This window comes from Vombatus ursinus, unplaced genomic scaffold (assembly GCF_900497805.2).
Source record: "Vombatus ursinus unplaced genomic scaffold, bare-nosed wombat genome assembly UNPS02014812.1, whole genome shotgun sequence".
NCBI lineage: Eukaryota > Metazoa > Chordata > Mammalia > Diprotodontia > Vombatidae > Vombatus > Vombatus ursinus.
The window spans coordinates 88059570-88078213 of NW_020954590.1; the positions used below are offsets into that span (position 1 = coordinate 88059570).

The 18644-nt window shown below is 39.4% G+C and overlaps 1 protein-coding gene across 1 annotated transcript in view; it reads left to right on the forward strand.

Moving 5' to 3' along the window:
• The window catches only part of LOC114053736 (dnaJ homolog subfamily C member 5B-like), a 44417-nt gene that overhangs the window by 17980 nt on the left and 7793 nt on the right, over window positions 1-18644 (forward strand). Inside the window, exons 2-3 of the mRNA XM_027876873.1 lie at window positions 7853-8066; window positions 15774-15948. Of these exons, the coding sequence (XP_027732674.1) occupies window positions 7853-8066; window positions 15774-15948 (389 nt within the window). The remainder of the gene's footprint in view (window positions 1-7852; window positions 8067-15773; window positions 15949-18644) is intronic.

Sequence of the window (18644 nt, forward strand, 5' to 3'; positions counted from 1 at the left end):
CAGGGTCCTCTTCTCTTCCCTCACTTTCCTCCAAGATAATGTGCATTTTTCTCAGTATTGTACAATGCAATACTCTGTTGTAGAACTCAGAGAAGTCCCCTAAAGACTAAACTGTGCTGCGGGAAAGACTGGTTCTCAAATAGGATGAACCTACCCCGTATCCCAACCCTAATCCCAAGAACAATTTGCAAGATAGAAATGTTACAGGCAGTAAGGATAGTGGGAGAAAGATCATTGGATCTGGAGTCAAAAGACATAGGTTCAAATCCCAGTTCTCCTCTTACTACCTGTGAGATGCTGGATAAGTCACCTCAGTTTCCTCATCAGTAAAGGGAGGGAGGGAGTCAGATTAGATGACCTCTAAGCATTCTTCACACTCTAGTCCTATGTCCTTACAAGCTCTAAAAAGAAGAGATTGAACTGGATGGTCTCTAAGGTTCCTTTCCCATTCTATTAATTTATAAACTGATTTCACCATTTGTTGAAGGGAAGTCCACTCTACTCAAAAGATATTTATTGAGTACCTATTGTATGTACTCCACTGTGCCAGGCACACAGAGGGTACAAAGATGAATAACACTGGAAGGAAAGAGGTAATCCAGTAACTAGCTCACACCCACAGACACCAAACTATGACATTTACAGATTCATTTATGGCATCTCTCTGAGTTCACTGCTTTCTATTCATACTGGCCTTGACATAAAATATAAGATAAGTAGTAATTCTATTCCGATTTTAGTAAATTTAGTAAATTATCTGATATTGATGCAATGAAAATATTATTTAATATTCTGATTTTGTCAGGAGTAAAGGCTAGGCACCAGTATATGTATAAATACTTTATGTTAATTATTTGATTCACCACCATTAAGCACTTCATGATACAAGTCTTTTTCTTTGGGGGGGAGGAGGGAAGGTGGTTTCTTGGCAAAGATATTCGAGTGGTTTGTTGTTTCCTTCTCCAGTTCATTTTACAGATGAACTGAGGTAAACAGGGTTAAGTGATTTGCCCAGGAACACACAGCTAGTAAGTGTCTGAGGCTGGATTTGAACTCATGAAGATGAGTCTTCTTGATTCCAAACCCAGTGCTCTATTCACCTAGCTACCTTTCATTGACTTAATAGTTGGTTAAAATGGTTTTACCTTTCTTTGTATCCTCAGTACCTAGTACAGTGTCTGGCTCATGGTAAGCCTTTCATAAGTGTTTGTTGATTGATTGACCAGTTGAATGAATGGAGTAAGGGTCCCAGAAGCTGATTTTAATCAGCTGTGTGTGATCAAAAGAACAGAGGGTATGTGTTTGTTTCCAGGGGGTGGTCTCCATTCATGCCATCTTCCCCACTATGCACCACAGAATCAAATGGAAGATGAATGAATGTCTCTCACAGATTGACAAGGATATAAATAATGCAGGATTTGTATTCTAACAGGACCATAGAAGTGAAACACATAAAAAAAGAAGGAACTAGGAAGGGAGCCTTCTGTAATTTTATGATTCTAGCTGTGTCCTCTTGTATTTCCAAATGGTGGGTGATGTCCCAGCAGGCTCACAGCCTAGAGATTGACTCCTGAGCCCAAGGAGGTTGATGTAAATTAATTTCCCCAAACCTCTAACATTAGGAATTAACCACTAGATTCTTTTGCTCAATATTCTGAGCGTTTTTGCTAGGCCTTCCCTGATTTTTCATAAAAACATGTATGCCTCCCAAAGGCACAAATGAACTTGGAATGCCATGTTAATTTTTAGTTTCATCTGTTTCAGGTCAAACCCTACTGTAGCTATGTGCTCTGAATCTACCACAAACACTGATTTACAGGTCGGTGCTTCCAACTCATCGACCAATACTTGCTTTCAACATCTCTCAGGCGTCTAGTTGTCTGCCTTTCTTTCCAGCTTCTCTGGTCATCCTTCATGTCAGTAATAAGAAGATCTTGATGGTCCCTTCAGCGTTAAATCTTATGATCCACAGTCTTTCAATTGTATACATTCATGGCATTAGCCAGAGAGGCAGACTGGAGTAGGGGATAGAGAGCTGACCTTGGAGACATGGGTTCCATGGCTGGAACCTGGGTTCAAGTCCTGACTAACACATACTGGCTGTGGGACCCTGGGCAAGACCCTCTCACTGTCTCTCTATGACTCTATCTTGTAGAGAAGATACCACTATGTATTGGTAGATAGAATGGATACAATGCCCAGCCTGGAGTCAGGAAGACCTGAGTTCACAACCTGCCTCAGACACTTACAAGTTGTGTAACCCTGGGGCAAGTCACTTAACTCTATTTGCCTCAGTTTCTTCATCTGTAAAATGAGCTGGAGGAAGAAATGACAAACCACTCCAGTATCTTTGCCAAGAAAACCCCAAATGGGGTCATGAGGAATATGACACAATTGAACAATAATTAGAAGAGAAAATTTCTCATCTAAGAGTCCCTTTTAATAATAAAATAAAAAGTCCAGTCTTGAATCCCTACTGGCAGCGGCTACTCCATTCCTTTCTTGCTGCTCCCTAGAACTACGGAGGCCACAACCACTGGGACAGGCATTCTGACTGAGCTCACTATTAGGCTTTCCACACACAGCCACAAGACTTCAGTCCTTGGAGAAAGGTCAGAGAAGGACCTTCCTGAGAGAGTGGCAGGGTAACTTTTAGTTAGGAGAGAAACTTTTGAGAAAAATCAGAGTTTTAGCAGAAAGAACAGGCTTTTTGAAGCAACCAAACAGAAGCAGGGGAAGCAGTCATGAGATCAGATGAGCAGGGGTTGGGGCTTTGTTCGGGGTGAGGGTGTAGGAATTGCCAACCAGCCTCACAAAACATGTAACCAGCGCATAGCAAGCAGAGCTCTTGTCTCTGTCACTCTTGTTCCAAGGGAAAAAAGGTCTGACCTAGGGGTTGGGAACACAGTTCAGAGTTCAATCAGTGTGGATGGAGATAGGAGTTCAGAATTTAGAGTGAAGGTGAGAAAATAAGGGAGCACTCAGGCAGAAGACTAGCGTTCTTAACAGTTGTCCATAGCAGGAAAACAAATAGTCACAACTGTAGCCTCAATACAACACTGGGCTCCAAATCACTGGCTTTCATGTGTAATTTCATAGCTTCTCTGAATTTTGGAAGGAGAAATAAGGGGAGAAGTATGTAGTAACTGCAAACAAGATGCCAGCTTTAGTCAGCCCAGATCAGTGCAGTAGTTAAGGGCATAAACACTTAGAATCTTAAGTAGAAGGTTGCCTTTTGCCTCAGCAATTCCTCCCTGCTGACTTCACTATAGGGAATCTGTTGAAAAAAAGGATCTTCAGCCCTCAATGGCAATTTGTCAAAGTGAAGTTTGATTCAAGACATTTTCTTCTCACTAAATATGCCTACTTATTTTCCATCTTCACAGACAGACTATGTGACCTGGGCAACTCTCACTGCCCACCTCCATGGCAACTCTCTTAAGACTTTAAGTTACAGATTGGCATTGGTGAAGGGAGTTTCCGTACTAGGAACTCCTCACACAAAGGAAATTGTAGACCTGAACTTTAAAAAGTTAAAAAAAAAAAAAGATGTGGGGATCCTTAACAAGTATTTCTGTTAGCCTGATCTCCTGTGGAGGAAATTTTTCTATGGAGGTCCCAAAGTCCAGTTGCCTGCCAGGAGGTCTCAGAGTGCTGCTAGTGAGGGGAAATAGGGTTGGTTCAAGATCAGTCCCTCCATTCTTTCTTTTTTCTCCAACTCTGTATTTAGAAGAACATGAGAAACCAAATGAGAATGAATTTCTCTGCATTTTGAGCTGGCAGAGATCCAAACAGTGTTTAAAAAGTGAAGGAAAGGGGCAGCTAGGTGGTTCAGTGGATAGAGTACTGACCCTGGATGCAGGAGGACCTGAGTTCAAATTCGATCTCAGACACATAACACTTACTAGCTGTGTGACCCTGAGCAAGTGACTAAACCCCACTGCCTACCAAAAACAAAACAGTGAAGGAAAGCCGACACTCTGTTAGACTTTTGAATTGCATGTCAGCCTATAGCCGAGCCATAAGAAGGAGAGGTGTGTGTGTGTGTGTATACACACACACACACACACAAACTTATATACATATATATATATATATACACACACACACACACACACACATATATATATATACATATATCAAGGAGTTGGGTAGGGATCTAAATTCTTTTAAAGAACAGGCCGTATGCCTTGTATTTGCTTTGCTTGGTCTACAGAGCCCTGAAACCAACCAGAGGAAATACTGCCATTAATACACCAGAGGTGGCCAATTCAGGTTAAGGACAAGGCAGCTAAATATCCTGATGTTTTGAGGAAAATAATCGAAGAAGGCAGAAACACTGATTAAAATTTTTTAATGTTGATGAAACAGGCTTAGTCTGGGAAATTATGCGTTCTAGAATTTATATTTCTAAGAAAGAAAAACACTCAACCTGAATTTAAAGCATCTAAAGATCACCTAATACTTTTATTGGGAGATAATAGAGAAGGGGATTTTAAATTAAAACGATGTTTATCTGCCTTGAAATCTTTACTCTTTGAAAGGCTACAACAACAATCGCTTCCAGTTCTTTTGAGAACAAATAAGGAAGCATGGGTGACTGAGGCTGTTTCTGAAGAATGATTTTCTTTATTTTAGCCCAAATGTTGAACAATATGGCAGCAATAACAATATTACACTTAAAGCATTACTGATTCTAGATAATGCCTCAGGTCATCCAACTATACTTGGTGCATTGTGTCAGAATGTGAGCATGCAAATTTGCTGAGATGTGAATAAAGCTATCTGCACCAACCAGTATATGTATGAATATTTAAAGAAAGAGAAAGTTTGGTTTGTGCCGCTAAGCAACAACAACAAAAGCAATGTTATCATATCATCATTTTATCAATGTAGGCTTATCTTTAAGGACACTATTCAGTCATTTAATTTTTTTAAAAAATTTATTACTTTTTCATAAGCTTGAATCAGAAATATATACTTTTAATCTTTTGGTGTTGTTACATTAATAAAAAAAATTTTAAAACTTATTTAAAAAATTTTTCAATGCATATTTCCATTGGGTTGGGACCAATTACAAACAATGTAAGGATCAAATAGGATAATTTTATGTAAAGCACTTTTTGCATTGTATTTTTACATTTTTTACATTATATATTATTATGTAATCATAACTATGAATAATGCAAATTTGAATAATGCAGACACCTAACAAGATTCATTATTAGCACTAATCAAGACCTAGATGACAATCATAAAAGTGATTTTTATTTAGGTTTGGGTTAGACTAGATGAGTTTTGAAGCCCCTTCTAATTCTGAGATGCTGCAATTCTGAGGGCAATACTCTGCAAGTGTACAATGACAAGCAACTAATAACACATGGGTTATTGCTTGGTCCCAAGGAACAGCAATGTATTCAGGATTAAAAGGCAAAATGTTATTAATTATGCTTGCTCCCTTGGACCTGCTTTATTTCCACGTGTTTAATGTTTAGATCTATCATGCATTATTTTATATTTTAATTATCTATGTCTATCATATCCCCATACTAGACCATAAGCTCCATGAAGGCAAGGACTTTGTTTTTTCTAAACTTTTTATCTCCCCCTGCTCCTAGCACTGGCTATGGTCACAGTAGGTGCCTTATAAATATTTGTTGAATTGAATGGAATTGAACTGGAATAGCTAAGAAAACAGGGATAATCCAATCCAATACCTGTTTTTCAAAGAATTGTAATCAATTCAAATGCAGCAAAATCACTGCAAAATTCTACAAATTCAATTTCAACAGAAATTGATTGAGTGGCTTGCCATGAACACAACAGCAGTGCTCTCAAGAGTCGAAAGGTAAAAGGAAGCCCCGTTGCTCACCCCAGCTGTTTGCCAGCTGGAAAGCATTTTTCATCACGAGTAAACTAGAACATGGTTTTGTATTGTTACCAAAATGGTGCATTTCACACAACAGGCCTCTCAACCAGCCTTCTTCATTTTGTGTTTTGCGTTTACAAATAAATATACTGCCTTTGGCTCTATGCATATTTATAAATTTTTAAGAACAAAAATCACAGGATTTTGTGCCGTATATTAATTACCAGGAACAAGTATGGTACCAGCAACCATGCTGCCAGCAAAAGAAAAGAAGAGAGGAAAGTCATTCATTTGACCTTCTTGAGAAAGCACTTGAGTTTGTAGGAAGACAAGAATCTGGAGGTCAGCTAATCTGGAGGAGTGGCTTGTGGAATTAAAGATGGTGGGAGGTTAGCACTAGTCCAGGGATCAGAGTCAGAGATAGCTCCACTGAGCTTAGATTTAGGTAGCATCTTCAGGATGATGATATTACTGACTAAAAAGAAAATACAGCCTGAACCATCCCCTTGTGTGTGGCTGCATGCTATGTAGAACCTGGTTTGGCAGATGTATTTTTCCCCAAATTAACTGTTGGTTGAAGCAGCTGATTGTATCATAGTGTTGGGACACCATTTCATTTGAGGTCATGTCCTCCAACATAAACCTGGCTCCAGCTGTGCTGGATGAATAGCAGAATGGTCTTTTGGGAGGCTATTGATTAATCTTTTAGAAAACACTTTCATGAAGGGGAGCACACGGGGAGATAGCAGGAGAAATGTGCTCTCGACCCTCCCTAGAACTTGGGACACCCTATGCATGAAGGAAGTGGTCGTTCTGTGACTTATATTGGGGGTGGGGATCTAGACTTAGAGCCAAGGACTTGGGTTTTATCCCTGACTCCTTTAACACCCATGAGGTCTGACACCTTTCCTTCCCAAGGCAGCTAGCTAGGCAGTGGACAGAGTCGGTCTCAGGCACTAGCTGTGTCACTGGCAAAGTCATTTAACCTCTGTTTGCCTCAATTTCCTCACCTATAAAATGGGGATAATAACTATATCTACCTCACAGGGTGTGCTGGTTAGGATCAAATGAGACGCTATGCCCGACACCTAGTAATCCCTCACAATATGCTTGTCCTCTTCTTCCCCGTCCTTGTAATACAGGGAATCACGGATATAGAGCGGAAAGGACCTGAGAGGCTGAAGACATTGAGCGATGGTCCACAAGTATTTGAGGAAGGATATGAACCCAAGTTCTCTGGGTTTAGAGGAAATGTTCTGTCCACTGTACCATGCTGCCTCCCCTCAGGCTCTCTATGGGCAATATGTGGATAATAAGGATAGAAAGGTGAATACTGACAAGGGGCAACTAGGTGGCACAGTGGATAGAGCACCAGCCCTGGAGTCAGGAGGACCTGAGTTCAAATTTAACCTCAGACACTTACTAGCTATGTGATGTTGGTTTGGACTAGATGGCTTTCTAAGATTTCTTCTAACTCTATGATTGTTTAGTCATTTAACCTCTCTCAGCCTCAGTTTCCTTATCTGTAAAATGGGCATAATAATAGCACCTTCCTCAAAAGATTGTTATAAAGATCAAATGAGATTTTATATATATATATGTATATATATATATATAAAATGTAAAACATTTTGTAAGCTTTAAAAGCATTATATCAACAGTAGTACTATTATACTACCTTGCCCATATAGTTTACCATCAAATGCTATCTGTAGATTTGGACCACACTGTCTAAATACACTATTTTTAAAAAATAATGTTATTTTTCCCCAACTACATATTAAAACAATTTTTAAATTTTTTTTTTGTTTTAAGTTCCAAATTCTATCCCTCGCTTCCTTCCCTCTCCCTTTCCTGAGATGGCAAGCAATTCAGATACAGGTTATACATGTGCAATCATGTAAACCATTTCGTTTAAATAGACCATTTATGATTTGGCTCTGGTCAAACAGAACTTTTGCTTCTTTCTTTTTCATTTTTAAGAAAATTGGCTCTGAAACACCATCCGGACAAGAATCCAGATAATCCTGAGGCTGCTGAGAAGTTTAAAGAGATCAACAATGCTCACACTATATTGACAGATTTGACAAAGAAAAATATCTATGATAAGTATGGGTCCCTGGGACTCTATGTGGCCGAACAGTTTGGAGAGGAAAATGTTAACACGTACTTCATGCTGTCCAGCTGGTGGGCAGAGGTGAGACTAACTACTTCTCTTCTTTGAAGGGTGTTCCTGGAAAATCTTGGATTTGTGGAGTTTTTTCTGTTATGAAACTTTTTTGCTTAACTATATTGTCATTCAAGTCTTGAAAATATACATAGATATCACTTCTCTGAAAAGGTGCTATCTGAGGAATTTTCCTTTCTGTTTTAATTGATCAAACAATTAAAATACACAGCATGTCTTGTAACACTTCACGATATTAATTATATTTGAAGTTGGAGCTTCAGGTTAATTCAGACTCCCCCTTCCCCTCCAGTAATGACAGAATAAAAAGTGAATCACTGCTCAAAGCCAAAAAAAAAAATTCATTTGTGTGACAATTGCTTAATAAATTATTTAGAACAAATTTAGCTGTGTACTTTGCTATATATAGCACAGGCTACAGAAACAACAATAATCAAGGAGATGGTATGTGGTACTTGTGTCAAATACACTCACCTGGAGCTCTCTCTGAGGGTGTGGGAGAAAGGAAGTGGGGGAAAGGTGAGAATGAAGAAGTGAGGTGAAAGATATTACATATAGTGTGAACTAAAATGACAGGTGTTGGTGGGAGGAGGGGGAATCTGCATTTTAGGAACCTTGTGGCATTAGAATCTACTTGGATACACAGCCACCAGGTTTGGTTTCCAAAGTATTCCCAGTATAAGCACAGACTCATGTGATAATGGTGACTTTGGGTTACTATGTACCTGTGTATGTACATGATTCTCTACAGATACAGACTAAAGCCATGATACTTGGCTTTATCAGTCAAGTCTTTCACGACTCTTATCTACATAGGAATCAAGCTTAATCAGTATGAGTCTAAGAGATTTCACATTCTGGATGCTGTTCCCTTTCCTACCTTCATCTACAAACCTTGCAAAAATAAAAAATGAGCAAATGAAAGAAAAGCTAACTTAAATATAAGAGGTCCCTACTTAGGTATATCTAAGTGAGGTCCTTGAAGCAGGGACTGTATCATTTTTGTCTTGTATCCCCAGTACTTAGTGTGGTGCCTGGCAGATAGCAGGGACTTAATCCAATACGGACTGTCACCTCCTCACTGTAGCCCCCAAAGAGGCAGTGTGGCATAGTAGAAGGAGCAATGTGTAGAGTCAGAGGAGACTTGACCATCGGCAAGGCATGGTCTATGAACTTGTATGAAATCTCAGTTTCTTCATCTATAAAAGGGAAGGGACAGTAATAATATCCATAATACTGGCACATGAGGTTGCTATGAGGATCTGATGAGCTGTAAGATGCTTCACAAATCTCCAAGTGTCAGTTCTTATGTCAGTTCTTATGCCCTTCCCAGTGCTTTTGGATCTCCCCAGGATCTCAGACCCCTTACTGTCTTAGTTGGAGAATACCCGGAACCCTCTTAGTCTTTCCTACTCCCCTTCTGCTACAAATGGAATGTGCTGAGTCCCCATCAGAAGACACAGCTTGAACATGAGAGGATAGGTTAGTGCATGCATATGGAATTGCATCAGAGGGACATATATTATATATTCCTAACATCCCATGTTGGACCTTTAATTCAGTTTTTACATAGCAATAATTGTATAAAGTTTTCAAATAAAAGAATATAATGTTATAAATTCTGTACTACTCTAGTTCAATTAAATTATGATTTAAATGTTTTTAGACAGTAATAATAAACATTTATATGGTGTTTTAAAGTTTTCAAAATTCATTACTATATATTATTTCATTACTCAGCTACTCTTTATAATATTTTTTCTTGTGAATGGAAACGTGCCAAACAACTTGATTTACAAATGAACATTTGTAACATGACCCATTTATAAATTAGGGATTGACTATATAGCTTAATGAAGAAGGCGATCCTTAACCTAATGAGGTCAAGTATGAATTCCCTGGACTTCCCTCTTCTCTAACTCAAGAAGTTCTCTATCTTTGTTTGTCTTTCTCTTCTTCCTTTCTGCCTCAGAAGGAAAAATAAACCTTCTCCTTCCCAAGACAAACCCTTCCCTTGTATTCTTGATCCCACTCCCTCAAGATTCCTCTGGGAACTTTTCCATCACATTTCCCTCTCTTGCATCTTTAATTGTTTTCTTTCCTCTAACTGTTTTCCCTTGGTGTAAAAACATAGGATCATAGATTTAGAGATGTAATACTAACTCTAACCTCAAAGGTTATTAAGTTCAATCCCTTCATTATCTGAGACCCAGGGAAAGTGATACACTCAAGTCTCACAGATAAACTGGCAGAAAAGGGATTTGAATCCAGACAATATCTCTGCAAAGACAGCACTTTCCTAATGGTTCAAGCAGGAAAGGGTCTAGTTTATGCTCAAGCAATTAATGTCTTGCAAATGGGATAAAGAACCCAGGACTCAGGCTTTTCCAGACTCCAGTTCTCTTGCCTCAAGACCACATTATCCCTCTAGATACTTGATAGTATACATGCTGCTACCCTTTGCACTTAAATGAGTAAAAGTTTGGTGGATTCTAAAAGACTGATTATAGATTTAAACCATAATCTGATAATATCTGTAGCATTTCCTCTAAGCTTCCCCATACCCAAATTTGTACTTGCAGTTTGGATTTTCTGAGGGAACCAAGTTTAAAGTACTCTGTGGGTCTATACTCCTAAAACTATGGCTGATGAGCCCCCACTGTCACATTCACCTTTAATAGTAAACCATTTGAAACAATTACTTTGAAGAAAAGGCATTTACTGAAATGTCATAGCATGAACTAGTAGTAGGAAAACATGACCCCTATTGACCTTTGGTTTACTCTCCCACAAACACATACTGAAATTGCCCCTACAGAAGCTCTAACTAGGACTTTTTTTTCCCTGGAGCAAAATGGCGCCTGGGACAATGGACACATGATTCACTTCAATGGGGGGGAGGGAGAGAAGAGGAAGAAGCAGAGGACAGGGAAGTGAAGGATATATTAATATAGTGTGAACTAAAATGGCCGGTGTATGGTAGAGCAAAAATAAATCTGCATTTTAGGAACCTTGTGAAATTAGAATCCTCTTGGGTATACAGCCACCAGGTTTGCTTTCAACATAAGCATGGACTCATATGATAGTGGTAGCTTTGAGTCACTATACATTTGTGTACACACATGGTTCTCTAGGCATAGACTAAAGCCATGATACACATATTTATATATATAAGTCCTTGGTGGCTCTTATCCATACTGGGATGAAACTTAATTGGTACAAGTGACTCATATTATTTCTTTTGCTAAAATTATGAAGTTAATATCTTGCCAGTTTCACAAAAGTTAGGTGAGCATGGCCTTCCAGTAGGAGGGGAAAAACAAACTTCGCACTGCTGGAATACAGGATTGTGGAATACTATTAAAATTATTGATGTTCTTTTTGTGATTATTGTAAGGGACCTTAGAGGTCAGTCTTTCTAGTTTGTACCAGAACAAGAATCTACAACATCCTTACCAAGCAGCCTTCCAGCCTTTGCTTGAAGACCTCCAATGATGGGGAACTGAGTATTTCCAAGGCTGCTCATTCCATTTTGGGGCAGTTCTAATTTACCCCCATCAACCTTCACTCATTGCGGCTGATTCTGCCCTATGTACACGTTTGTTCTCTTTTCACATGACAGCTTTTCAGATACTTAAAGAAGGCTCTTGTGTTCCCCCTACATCTTCTTTCTGTAGAAAAGAGGGTCTTGACAACCCGTTTCCACACTTTAAAAGGCTCCAGGGCCAGGGGAAAGGTAGACAGGCTTACAAAATCAGAAAAACCAATGGCCAATAAAGGTGACTCAATTGTTGAATGTACCATCATCTAATAAAGGAGATTCCCAAAGCAGTAATTATAATAATACTAAGGCAGCATGTCCAAGCCCCATTGGATAAGCCAGGTGTTGCAGTAGATAGAGCACTGGGATTAGTCAGAAAAACCTGAGCTCAAACCAGGTCTCAGACCTTAGTTATGTGATCCTGGGAAAGACACTTAACCTCTGCCTGCTTCAGTTTCTTCAACCATTAAAATGGGAGAATCATAGCATCTACTTCCTAGGGTTGTTGAGAGGATCAAATGAAGTAACATTTGTAAAGTGCTATTTTTACAGAGTGCCTCTAACATAGTGGTCAAAAAATGCTCGTTCCCTTTCCCATCTCTTCTCCTCCCCCCACCCCCTTCTTCCAGTCCCTTAGAGCCAGGAAATCCTAGTTTCAAGTCCAATACTAATGAAAACATATTAGTTGGGGTTTGGGGGTGGGGAGTCACAACCTCTTGGCACTTCAGTCAACTCACCAAGACTAAGAAACAGACAGATTCCCTATCTGCATGGAGAAGTTTCAACACCAAGAGTTTCCAAGACAGACGAAATCACAAGTCTGGACCAAAATGAGGAAAAAAATATTAAGTAATCCTAAGGTATGAATGCTAGCACTACTTATAAAAAATGTTCTCTTTGACTCGGTGACTTTTCCTTCCTGTTTTTTAGTGTAAAGTGTCTACTACCATCTAACGCTACAAGTTCTAAGCCATTTCATTCTCAAAGAAAGTTAATGTAAGAGATGTGTCCCAGGAAGGTGTCCATGGAATTTGTGAAATACTGGAAAGAATCATCTACCCATAGCACAGGCCTAGTTATTGTCCAGGTAGTTTTTGCATTCCTCAGGGACCGACAGAAGGACAGAGCTCTCAGGGTGCCCAGCAGAAACATCTCTTCACCCCTACCCCACGGAACAGCGGCCTGGAGTAAAGTCCCTTTGCAGAGTTGTCTTTGGGGGCCTGGCATCATTGACACTGTCACCCACTCTCAGGAAAATAAGCCTATTCACCTAGCCATGCCCCTGTCTGTGTAAGTGCGTGTTGTTCCTACCTACCAAGACGTGCTTCAGCTGAATCATCCACAAGTCAAAAAGGGAGAGTGAATTTTATCTCCCAATTTCCTGTCTTGGTGTTTTGGCCCTGTTATTTGTGTGGCTAGTTGGTGAAGCTGGTTGGAGTTCTAACATTCTTATCCTTTGGGGAGAGCAATTCTCTTTTGTTAGGTACCAAACAAACCTGGGGCTGGTTGACTTATTCTAGTCTATGGCTTTTCATAATGACCAGACATACTTCAAAAATTTTTTTAACTGGGCTTTTTGATTTCCTCTGTGATTATGTTGTTTTTTTTTTAAATTTAAACTTATTTATTTATGCCAAAATAAACCGAGGAACTGTATAAATAAAATTATACAAAACTTTTTATACAAATAAAATCAGATTTAAATCGTTGGAGAAATATTAATTATTCATGGGTAGGCAGGACCAATATAATAAAAATGACAATTTTACCTAAATGAATTTATATATTCAATGCCATCCCAATTCAATTACCAAAAAATTATTTTACTGAATTAGAAAAAAATCACAACAAATTCATTTGGAAGAACAAAAAAGTCAAGAATATCAAAAGAACTAACGAAAAAGTGTAAAGGAAGGAGGTTTAGTACCACCAAATCTCAAATTATAAGGCAGTAATTATCAAAACTATATGGTATTGGCTAAGAAATAGAAAGGTAGATCAACGGAACAGAGTAGATGTACAATTTACAGCAGCAAATAAATATAATAACCTTGTATTTGACAAATGCAAAGACTTAAGATTTTGGGATAAGAATTCATTATTTGGTAAAAATTGTTGAGAAAACTGGAAAGCAGTATGGTAGAAACTGGGCATAGACCAAAATCTTACACCATTTACCAAGATAAATACATGATACATGACCTAGATATAAAGAAATTTTACAAGAAAATTTGAAGAACATGGAACAGATTACATTGTTTTTAGAAGAACTAAATGCCTGCAGCTTCTCTTGCTATCTGGACTAGGAGAGGCAAGAACAACTCAATTACTTTGGAAAAAAACATTTATTAAGTGCCCACCCTAGGTAACCTACTGGGCACTGGGAAACAAAAAGGCAACACTGTCCCCTTAAGTGTCTTATCTTAAAAGGATGAAACTGTGTGTGTGTACCAATGAATGAGTGTGAAATGAGGTACAACGTGATAAGGGTAAAGGAGATACTCACACCAAGTGTTTTATGTTTTAACGGAAATCTGAGATCACTTTCAGCTGGACAGGAGAGGATTTGAGGTCTAGAAAGGCTTCTTGTGGGAGATGTAACCTGAGCTGGGCCTTGAAGGCAGAAAAAGATTTTTAGCAGGTGGAGCTCAGGGTCCAGTCAAAGGGGGATAAACTGTGTGAAAACTATAGTGGAGTATACATACACGTATGGATGTATGTGCATGTGAGCTACAGATGCGTTTGCCAGCACATCTCTGAGGAGATGAGATACAGCTATCTCAGTTCAGAGGTATTTGGATGCTATTAATTATGTTCTAAGATGAGAAATACATGTTTCCAGAGGATGCTAGTATCTATGGTTTCTTTTACTGGGTGGAAGGGGTGAGGCTGAGGATGGTAGGGGAGGTGGGTGGTCTGGGACAGCAAATTTATGATAGGCAAACTATGAATATGGCAATTTCTGAAACCTTCTCCCAGCTCTGGGGGATTCTGGCATCAGAGTGTATGCTGAGCCTGGAATCTCAAGATGAGTTTAAAACCTGGCTCTGTGGCTTATTACCTGTGCAACTTTAGGCAAGTCACTTATAACCCTGCAAGCCTCAGTTTCCTCATCTGTGAGGCCCCTTCCACCTTGAGATCTAGGATTTCTACTTTGTAGCTGTGTGGCCCTGGGCGAGTCATTTAACCTTAGACTCGGTGTCCTCATCTGTAAAATGCAAAAAATAATCAGTGCATCTATAGGGTTGTGAGGATCCAATGAAATGACACGTGTAAAACACTTTGCAAGTCTTAAAGTGATCTACAGGGTGTCCCAAGCTTTTGTGACAGTCTGGGTAAATGCTAGCATTATCACTTTCCCCATCATATTTTGATATATCCTGGGTTGGCATGAGAAATTGCATGGGAATTTTTGGAGAGTTTTGTGGAAGATGAAACTCGAAGGCCAGCAGACAACTCAGAAAAAGTTTCGAAACTAAAATATATGTTAGTACTGTATAACATCAACATGTTTTATCTTTTAATACCATAATAAGTCAGACTTATTCTCTGGTACTAAAAAATTTTGTGTAGACTTTCCAGATTGAGGTGGTGCCGTGTCCCTAATCCTCTCTATGTAGATTATTCTCATTATTTCTAAGACTTCTGCCAATGCTAGTAATTTACACATCCCCAACTCAGTGGTATTCTGAAAGCACAGCATGGTGGTAAAGAACTCTGAACTTGAAACCACAGGGCCTGGGCTCAAAAACCTGGCTCTGTTGCTGACTTACTACCTGTGTGTCCTTGGGCAAGTCACTAAGTCAGGTGGTTCAGTGGATAGAGTGCTTGGCCTGGAGTTAGGAAGACCTGAATTCAAATCCAGCCTCAGATACTAGCTATGAGACCCTGAGCAAGTCAGTTAACCACTATTTGCCCTAGTTAGGGTTGTTGTGAAGATCAAATAAATAAATCAATCAAATATATAAATAAATCAAATAAAGTGCTTAGCATAGTATCTGGCACATAGTAGGTGCTATAGAAATGCCTATTATCTGGACCTCATTTTCCTTATTTGTAAAGTCAAGGGACTGAACTAGGTGACTTCCAAGTTCCGTTCCTGCCCTAAATCTATGATCCTGTGACTCCGATGATTTCTTTTGGAATTTTTCCTTCTCTTCCTCTGTCTCCTGCAGACCCTCTTTGTACTCTTTGGCATCTTGACGGGTTGCTACTTTTGCTGCTGCCTCTGCTGCTGTTGTAACTGCTGCTGCGGACACTGTCGGCCCAAGTCCCCAAAGGGAGGGGAAGGAGAAGTCTATGTGTCCCCAGAGGACCTGGAGGAGCAGATCAGGAGTGACATGGAAAAAGGTACCATAAGATGGGCCTTGAGGGGAGGTATTTTCAGTTTGGGATAGTTCTATCTAAGTCTCTGGCTATGAAAGGCTGTATAAGTGTATGGGCACTTGTATAGATCTCAGAAACCAAACTAGTCCGGCCTGAGATATTCACTAACTGTGTAACCCTGGGCAAATCACTTAACCTTATTTGCCTCAGTTTCCTCATCTGTCAGATGAGCTGGAGAAGGAAATGGCAAACCACTCTAGTACTTTTGCCAAGAAAACCCCAAATAGGGTCACAGAGAGTTGGACACAACTGAAAAAACCATAAAAACAAATAATGACTTAGAGTTGGGAGCACTTGGTAGCATGGACCCAATGCATGAGTGTTTGGGGAGATGACAGGAGTTTGAGGTCTCATTTTTATATGGTTTTTTTTTGGAGAGGGAACAGGCCAACTCCTATTTGTGCCACCTTGGGGTTAGCTCATTAACATACCCAAATCATCTCAGAATTATCAATAAAACTTCAAAATTACATCTCTAAATTATAGTACCATTTGATGTTCTGTTGCCCCAGAACTGTGAAGGTCTGGATTCCTTCTGGATCTTACATATTACAGGATAAGAACCTTGACAGGCCATGCCTAGGTGGCTTCAGCTGATTCAGCACATATTACCAGGATGTGAATTTCAATTAATACATGATACAGTTTGTAAATTACGCTCCTTTGATCTTTGGGATAGTTTGTACGTGACTTCCAGGTTCCCCTTTGCAGTCTTATTTCCTGCCATTGCTCCTTCACACTAGTGATTTATAACCTTACTTATTATACTAACTAGAAGGGGGAGTGGTGGTCAGGGGGACCAGAACAAGATACAATTTTAACACACCTGTCTGCTTCAGTTTCTTCAACTGTAAAATGGGGACAATAATAGCACCTACTTAAGGGTTGTTGTGAGGATCAAATGATCAGATTTTTAAAGTTCAGAGTATAGTGCTTGGCACATAACAGGCACTTAAATGTTTGTTTCCTCCCTTCTTTCTTTTATACTCCCTCCCTCTTTCTTCCTTTCTTCTTTCCTCTCTTCCCTATCTTTATCCTTCTTTCCTTCCTTTCTTTCCCTCCTTTCATTCATTCTTTCCCTCTTTTTTCCTTCCTTCCCTCCTTCTCCCTTCTTTCCTTCTTTCTTCCTTCCTTCCTCCTTCCCTCCCTTCCTTCCTTCCAACTAAGACATTTCACCTCACAATCTGAAAGTTTTCTGTATGTCCAAACATAAGAAATACCTACATCAGCAGACTCAGACCAATGGTCTATCTGGCCCCAAATTCAGCATTTGATTCAGGTTTAAGGATAGTTTCTGGAAGAGTAAGGTAGTTGCCATCCTTGAGTAAACCCTACCTTTAACTCCTCTTTCGTAGCAGAGAAATCAAAGCTAACGACTCTTAACTCCCTTATTGTAAATGGTGCAGTGCAGAGTTCTCTGAAAAGCCATGTTCTTCCCTCTTGTTGAATCTGTTGCTGTGGTAATGTTGTTGTTGTTGTTTTTAAGTTCCACCAAGTTATTGAATGGCCTCTGCTGTAAGTGTCGCTGTGGTAGATTCCTTCCTGGAACAGGTATTCATAGCAAGAGCCAAATTCCTCGCAGGTTTCCAGCCTCCAGGGTGACTGGAAAGACTGGTCATTAATCTATGTACCCCTTGCTGTTCTCAGACCTGGCACGACTGTGCTCACAATTTTGTTTAAAAGGTCAGATTGTAGACTAAAAAACAACCAGGTTCCATTCATCTCTTGTTATTTTTGTCCGGAAGGAAAAGACCCCTCCTTTTTCTATGTATTTAAAAACTGACATTTTTTTTGTCAGGATCTATGCTATGTATGAATGCATTTTATTTAATTCTTTAGTTAAGACTTTCCCCTCTGTCTACTAGGCAATACATTTAGGTGGGACATTGATGAATCAGAGAACATCCATGGGGGAGAATGAAGGTGACAAAGGGCCCTGAGTCCCTGCCTTTAGAGAATCTGATGAAGGACCTAGGGACACTTAGTCAAGAAAAGAAGACTCCGTAGGGTTATCATTTGGAAGAAGTATTAGACTTATTCCATTTGGCCCTACAGGGCAAAACCAAAAATAATGGGTAGATATTACAAATTTTAACTTAATTACAGGAAAACCTAAAAAAGTCTAGCTTTCTTCAAGTAAAATTAGAGGGTAATAGTTTCTTTCAATGAAGGAAGACTGAAAACAGAAGATAGATGACCACATAGGTAATGTTGTTGAATAGTTTCAGTCGTGCTTGACTCTCTGTGACCCCCATTTGGATTTTTCTTGGCAAAGATACTGATGTGGTTTGTCATCTCCTTCTCCAGTTCATTTTACAGATGAGGAAACTGAGGCAAAAAGGTGAAGTGACTTGCCCAGGGTCATAGGGCTAATAAGTATTTGAGGCCAGATTTGAACTCTGGTCTTTCTGTCTCCAGACCCAGCACTCTATCCACCACACCACTCAGCCACCCACATTGGTATACTACAGTGGAAATCCTATCCAGGTACAATTTGAATTAGATGGCTGCTGAGGTCTCTTCTGACTATAATTTGCTGTTTCTGTGAGATTTCTAAAAGACTTGGTTTGGTTTATAGATTAATACACAGTGAAAGAAAATTCTTCTATGGATAAATGTCAGAGGAAGTCCATGTGAAGGCTATTCCTTGTATGTATTTC